This window comes from Nematolebias whitei, chromosome 20 (assembly GCF_014905685.2).
Source record: "Nematolebias whitei isolate Nwh7 chromosome 20, NemWhi1, whole genome shotgun sequence".
Taxonomy (NCBI): domain Eukaryota; kingdom Metazoa; phylum Chordata; class Actinopteri; order Cyprinodontiformes; family Rivulidae; genus Nematolebias; species Nematolebias whitei.
In genome coordinates this window covers 40,900,776-40,908,633 of record NC_056517.1, presented here as the reverse complement: position 1 = coordinate 40,908,633, position 7,858 = coordinate 40,900,776, and the positions used below count along the sequence as shown (strand labels likewise).

General features: G+C 45.8%; 1 protein-coding gene across 1 annotated transcript in view; it reads right to left on the bottom strand.

Annotated features, from left to right (window-relative positions):
- The window catches only part of LOC119426476 (protein 4.1-like), a 129,062-nt gene that overhangs the window by 43,486 nt on the left and 77,718 nt on the right, over window positions 1-7,858 (bottom strand). Inside the window, exon 18 of the mRNA XM_037694037.1 lies at window positions 5,385-5,462. Within this exon, the coding sequence (XP_037549965.1) occupies window positions 5,385-5,462 (78 nt within the window). The remainder of the gene's footprint in view (window positions 1-5,384; window positions 5,463-7,858) is intronic.

Below are 7,858 nucleotides of genomic sequence, written 5' to 3'. Positions count from 1 at the left end.
TCGACGTGGAGAAGCAGCGGCTCTACTCTGAGTCTCTCCCGGATGATCAAGCTTCTCACCCTATCTCTAAGGGAGAGCCCAGACACCCTGTGGAGAAAACTCATTTTGGCCGCTTGTATCCAAGATCTCGTTCTTTCAGTCACAACCCAAAGCTCGTGAACATATATGAGGGTAGGAACGTAGATCGATCAGTAAATTGAGAGCTTTGCGTTTTGACTCAGCTCTCTCTTCACCATGACAGACCTGTACAATGCCAGCCTCACTGCAGATGCTGCACCTATCTGCCTATCGATCTCACGTTCCATTTTTCCCTCATTCGTGAACAAGACCCCAAGATACTTGAACTCCTCCACTTGTGGCAGGACCTCCTCCCTGACCCGGAGAGGGCACTCTACCCTTTTCCGGCTCAAGACCATAGCCTCAAATTTGGAGGAACTGATCTTCATCCCGGCCGTGTCTCACTCGGCTGCGAACCGTTCCAGCGAAAGCTGTAGATCACGATCTGATTAAGCCAACAGGACCACATCCTCTGCAAAAAGCAGAGAAGCAATCCTAAGGCCACCGAAACGGATCCCTTCAACACCTTGGCTGTGCCTAGAAATTCTGTCCATAAAAGTTATGAACAGGATCGTGACAAAGGGCAACCTTGGCGGAGTCCAATTCTAACTGGGAACAAGCCCGATTTACTGCCGGCAATGCGGACCAGGCTCTGACATCAGTCATACAGGGACCTAACAGCCCATATCAACGGGCCTGGTACCCCATACTCCCAGAGTACCCCCACAGGTTTCCCCGAGAGACGAAACCAACCAAACTTCTACAAATCAAATCCCTCCTACAAGTCAATCCTCAGCTAATCACACTTTCTCTTTTTCTCTATTCTCAGTCAGTGAGGTTAATTAACTGTTAAAAGCTCTTGATCCTAAAAAATCTGCAGTACCAGATGAACTTCCACCTTATTTCCTAAGGCTGACTGCTCATATCATCACAGTCCCTGTGACCCACATCTTCAATCTCTCCATAAGACAAAACTCCATTCCAGATGCTTGGAAAACAGCCTTTGTTCTTCCTTTGCTGAAGGGAGATGACCCCACCTAACTGAACAACTATCGACCAATCTCTACACTCTGCATTTTCGCCAAGGTTCTAGAAAAACTGATAAACTCTCAAATCAAAAATTACCTGGACTCATTTAACATCTGACCTCGCCTTCAATCTGGTTTCAGGAAACAACACAGCACAACCACTGCTTCACTGAAGGTTCTTAATGACATTGTTGTAGCACTGGATGCTAAGGATTATTGTGCTGCACTTTTCTTAGACCTGTCTAAAGCTTTTGACACTATGGATCATAACATCTTGTGTCATAAGCTCTCAGAAATTGGTTTCTCAGAACATAACATTGGTTGGTTCTCTAACTATCTCTCAGACTGGAGGCAATGTGTTCAACATAATAGTACTTCCTCCAGTTATTTAACAGTCAACAATGGTGTTCCACAAGGCTCGGTCTTAGGACCCACCTTCTTTACAATCTACATATGTAATGTAGGTAAAAACATCCCTGACACATCCATACATTTCTATGCTGATGATACAGTTGTTTATTGTGGAGTTAAAACAGTTGATAAGGCTTTACAGCTTTTGAAATCTGCATTTAACATCATCCAGACAGATTTGTTCCACCTCAAACTTATCCTAAATGTCGACAAAACCAAAGGGATGCTTTTTTCAAATAGGAAGTCGGTCCCAGCAGTTCTTCCTCTGATTTCAGCCTCAAATGGTGTCCCCATTGAGTTTGTTGATTCCTATAAATATTTGGGTATTTTGGTCGACTCATCTCTCTTTTAAGCTTCATGTGGAAAACTTGGTAAAGAAACTGAAAGTTAAACTGGGTTTCTTTTTCAGAAACAGATCCTGTCTAACTCTGAATGCAAGGAAACGCCTTGTAACTGTGACCTTCCTTCCCTCTATTGATTATGATGACATTATTTACATGAACGCTCCTACAAGAACCCTGCAGATGTTGGTTGCTGTCTATCATGGTGCACTAAGATTCATAACTGGCTGTGATTATCATACCCACCACTGCACCCTGTATTCACTGGTTAACTGGACATCATTAACTTCACGCAGACTCTCTCACTGGTACATTTTCATCTTTAAATCAATTCTTGGTCTGCTGCCTTCATACATCTCCTCCTACATGTCTCTGCATGAGTGCAGCTACAGCGTGCACTCTCAGGACATCATTACCTGCAGTGTTCCCTCAGTGCGGACTGAACTAGGCAAAAGGGCCTTCTCCTATTCCGCTCCTGTTTCCTGGAATATCTTACAAAAAGATCTGAAGCTCTCGACCTTGACCTCTCTAAGTGGATTTAAGAACCTGTTGGACTCCTGGCCGGGACCAATGCAGACATGTTCCTGTTTTTAGTTTTCTACATTTGCCTTAGAATCTAGCTGTTTTTGTTACTTTTCTTTTTTAAGGCATCCTATTTGTTAAAAAATAAAAAAAATAAAAAAAATCTGTATGACTTTTTCTAACTGTTTATTGTTGTCGCTGTTGTCCATTGTTGTCATCATTCTTTGTTGAAATCAGGTCTCTCTTGTAAATGAGTCCTTGAGGCTCAATGGGATTTACCTGTCTAAATAAAGGTTGAATGAAAAACCCATCAACAATAACAACTAGGACTCTCACCAGTATGCATACCGTGAGAACCGATCAACAGGGGATGCCATCTCCTCTGTGGTCCAACCTGCTCTCACCCACCTGGAGCAGAAGGACTACTACATCTGTATGCTCTTTGTGGACTTCACATCTGCCTTCAGTACCATGATCCCCCAAACCCTGATGGACAAACTACTCACACCAGGACTAAGCTCCTCCATTTGCAACTGGGTCCTAGACTTCTTAACAAACAGACCATAGTCAGTGAGGATCCACAACTTTATTGGGATTATAATGAAATTATGACCCGGTTCTGACTGAGCAAAACCATAGGACCAGTCTAGATAAGAAATATCCAACATTCTCTTCCTCTACCATAACCCTCAACACTGGCTCCACTCAGGGATGTGTGCTGAGCCCTGTCCTGTTCACTCTGCTCATGTATGACAGTGCACCTAACCATTCAGGCTGTCATATTGTAAAGTTTGCAGATGATACAGCAGTAGTGGGATACATCACAAACAACAATGAGTATAACTAAAGGCAGGAGAAGGAACACCTCGAGAGTTGGTGAAAAGAGAATAACCTTCACATCAATGTGAAGAGGATGAAGGAGATGGTTGTGGACTTCAGAAGGAACAAACTCACCTACCCCACCTGAAAATAGGATCTGGGGCAGAAGTGGTCTCCAGCTACAAGTGCTTGGGTGTGCGCCTGAATGACAACCTCAGCTGGGGCAACAACAATACCAGCCTGATCAAGAAAGCTCATCAAAGACTTTTACTTCCTCAGGCGGCTGAGGTTAGCTGGTCTGGGAAGCTCAGTCCTCACCTCCTTCTACAGGTGTGCAGTGGAGAGCATCCTGTGCTCCAGCATCAACATGTAGCATGGAGGCTGCACAGCTGCAGAAATAAAAGCTTTGCAGAGTGGTGAAGGCTGCACAGAAGTCTGTTGGAGTCAGCCTCCCTACCCTCACAAACATTTGCACCTCTAGATTCAGGAAGAGGGCCACCAGCATCATGAAGGACCCCACTCACCCAGCACACACACTTTTTGCCCTGTTCCCCTCAGGAAGAAGGTTAAGGAGCATTAAGTGTAGAACCACTAGACTGAGGAACAGCTTCTACCCTGAGACTTTTAAATGGTAATGGTAAATGGACTGTACTTATATAGCGCCTTTCTATCTTATCAAGATACTCAAAGTGCTTTGCAACACAACCTGTGCCCTCATTTACCATTCTTACAGCACTCTACTAGATCTGTACAAAGCTAATCGAACAAATAGATCTAAAGAGACTAATCAGTGATTTATCACATTCATACACCGATGGTCACACATCAGAGGCATTGAGGGGTTCAGTGTCTTGCCCAGGGAAACTTCGGCATGTGACTGCTGGTGGATTCGAACTCCCAACTCTTGCATTGGAGGACGACTGCTCTAACCACTCAGCCACAGCCAGACTCATGAATCTCTAAACAGGATAATCACTGTGAATAATCACATCATGTTGATGCTGATCTGTTTCATGTTGCTGTGTTCATGTGTGCTCATCTGCTCACACAGACTCCATGTTCATGCTGCTGTTCGGCATATTGTTTTAATTTTTTTATGCTATTAGTGCTTAGAAAAACATCAACTAAAAATACGCTTGGTTCATATTTTAGATCTTATTAATGTTTGTCTTTTACATTTTATTGTTGGATGAAACTGGGACCCTGTGTACATAATTTCATTCCACCATATGTACCACATGTGGTGCGAATGACAAAGAAACTCTGACTCTGAAACTTGGACAGAGGACACTGGTAACTGAGCAGAGGTTACTGGGGTATAGGTTACTATGACAAAGGTCATTGGGAACTTGAGCAGAAGTCAATGGGGCTTGGAAAGAGGTCACTGGTAACTGAGCAGAGGTGACTAGGAAAGAGATCACTGGCACTTGGACAGAGGTCACTGGGGAAGATGTCTATGGAGGTAGAGGTCACTGGGACTGGGGCAAAGGTCACAGGGCCTAAGGACTCTGGGACAGGAGCTGAGGTCAATGGGGTAAAAATCACTAGGGCTAAGATCATTGGTGATGGCGCGAGGATCACTGGGTTAGATTGGAGATGCATAAATTGTTACCTCCTGCAAAGGTTCAGACTCATCTTCATCATCTCTGTAGGTTGATGAGTGAGTACAGTTGGTTGAGTGCCTGGATGTGAGGCGGGGTAAAGTTGTAGGAGGGGAGTTTTCCTCAAATCCCCAGCTTCCTTCATCCTGCGAGCTGTCAGCCTCTTTGTTGTCATGGTAACACTTGGGTGTAAAATTGCTGCTAGCATCAGTATTAGCTAGCTGATTGCTAACACTAACTGTAAAGTTAACATTGATGCTACCCTGGCTAGCATCAATAATGTGTCTGACTGCTGAGTCCACTGCTTCATGAACTTCTGTCTGTGCCAACACACTGATAACATCTTCACTGGTCTCATTAGCCTCTTTATCACTGTCAGTGCTTGCTTGATTACTAGGCTTATTACTGACATCTTCCTCCATATCATCATTATCATTATAATCAGCAGCAGCTCTGACATTGTGTTTATCTACTGGCTCATAAACCATGTTATATTTTGAAGCACTTGCCCATTGCTCTATGACATCAGCATGAGGCTTCATGGCAACTCCTGATGGAGGAGGCAGGGAGTTAATGGGGGGCGGGCCCACAAGACTTGTTGCTACCTTGGGCTTATCCGTCATTAGCTGATCTTGGTGACATGACTCTGTTAGCAGGAAGACTGGTTGCACTTTCTCTGAAGTCTGAAAAGAAAGCAAAAAGAAAAAGCATGAACAAATGGGAGGGGGTGTGAGTTTCATTATTGTCAGACTGTAACAAGTATAGCCAGTTTTTCCCATCACTGTAATTCAGGCTGCAACAAAACCTTAAATCATGTTCAGTTCCTGTTAGGCTGTAATGTTTCCTGTTACTCTGTATTGTATTGTGACCAATATTCATAACATTTTGTTTACATTTGAGCTGGTGTGTTTGCATTCACACTGCACTGTGCAGTCGAGCCAACCTGTTGAACCAACCTATTCCCCCGCTCGCCTGTGGGGGCGTTGCACCAAGAACTACTGAAAGAAACAACACAAAAACCTCTGAAGACACTTCTTCTTCTTATGGAAATAAAAACAAAAATGGAGTGGCATCAAGTTTTAGCAGTTTTAGGAGTTATATTTTGTCATTTTTCAAAAATGGACTCAGCATGAGCAGATGAGGCAGAAGACCATGGAGAATATCGTTTTTCACACAAGGCAGCTGATGGCTCCATATAAGGTCAGAGAAATGTGTGTTTGTTTGCCCTGCATTGTACTCCACTTCTTGCTTGTGGAGCGGGACCCGGTCTGTTTACATTCACACTGTACTCGAACCGCGCTGGAGTTCTCTTCTACCGGACCGAGACCTAGGTTTTAGCCCGGGCCAGAGTTCGCCTTTTTGTTCCGTGACAGAGTTCGATGGCGCGTTCACACCTTCCCAAACGAACCGGACTTTCTAGGAAAACGAGCTAGAGTTCGATTAAAGCGAACTAAACAGGGCTGGTGCGAATGCACTCTTAAACAGCGTGGAACTACAAAGGCTAGCTCCCGTTAGCGGTCCTCCGGCAGACCCCGAGCAGCTGGGACCCCAGGCTGGCTGGGTGACGGTCCGGAACAAGCTTAGTGCTAAGGCTAAGCCCCCAGTTCACTACTGACCCGTTCACATTTCTAATCGATTTTCCTCGCTCAGTGACACACCTGCTGAGAAGCAGACCCTGGTTACTGGCAGCTCCATAGTCCGAAACGTGGCTTTAGGGACTCCAGCAGCCATAGTTAAATGCATTCCGGGGGCCAGAGCGGGCAACACAGAAACTTATCTGAAACTGCTGACTAAGGCTAAGGCTAAATACAGTAAGACTGGGGCAAAGGTCACAGGGCTTAAGGCAGTAATGACACCCGGTTATGTCAATCGGAGGTCGCTAAAATTAATTTTGCTTCGTGTGTAACTTTGCTAAAACCATGTCAGACTCCATAGTTTTCTCTGGCCCCCTCCCCAACCTGACCAGCGATGACATGTTTAGCCGTATGTCGTTTAACCGCTGGGTGTCCAGGTGGTGTTCTGACAACTTCCGGGAAGATGGTGCCGCTGTGCATGGCCTGCCCTCCACCTCTGTCTGCAGTGATTGTGTATTTTCTGTTTTTGTCATTTTTCACCTACAACATCGACTCACTGCTGGTTTATGAACGTCATCAACTCCTAAACCTCTGACTATCTGCCACCAGTCTCGCTTTGTTTAATCATAATGATCGTAATGCTGCTTTCCAAGATGGCGCCGGTGTGTAGGGCTGCCCGTCTCTCGCTCTCTGCTTGTATTGTATTTTTGTTATTTTTACAATGGTTGGTGCAGTGTGCCGAGTCATATTTTCAGTATGATCGTCGGGCACTTTTGGAGCTCCGTACATTTGCTGAAACGCCTGCGGAGTTTTTGTACAGCGGTCAGCACTCTCCTCCACCGGTCCTGTCTGAGATTCCTGCATTCCTTCTGCGTGACTCTGGCCTTTCTCCATGGAGGAAACGTCGCAGACGTCGTGGGAAGCGTGCAGGGATTTTGGTGAAACTGAGGCAAAGTGTGGATTATTCTATCAGGACTCGCTCTGGATCTGATCTTCTCCTCTGACCCGTGGTACTCCCGGGGCCTGGCTGCTGGCCAGCTGCCTGCGCGCTCAGTCCATGTAAACACCTGGAGTTGTTTACCTGTGCGCCGCACCAGCAGACCTGGAGGAGCTGTTAGGGTTAGGGTCACCAACAAGCTGTTCCTCAGTCTAGTGGTTCTACACTTAATGCTCCTTAACCTCCTTCCTGAGGGGAGTGGGGCAAAAAGTGTGTGTGCTGGGTGAGTGGGGTCCTTCATGATGCAGGTGGCCCTCTTCCTGCATCTGGACGTGTAGATGTCTGTGATGGTGGGGAGGCTGATTCCAACAGATTTCTGTGCAGCCTTCACCACTCTCTGCAAAGCTTTTCTTTCTGCAGCTGTGCAGCCTCCATGCCACACGTTGATGCTGGAGCACAGGATGCTCTCCACTGCACACCTGTAGAAGGAGGTGAGGACTGAGCTTCCCAGACCAGCTCGCCTCAGCCGTCTGAGGAAGTAGAGTCTCTGATGAGCTTTCTTGATCAG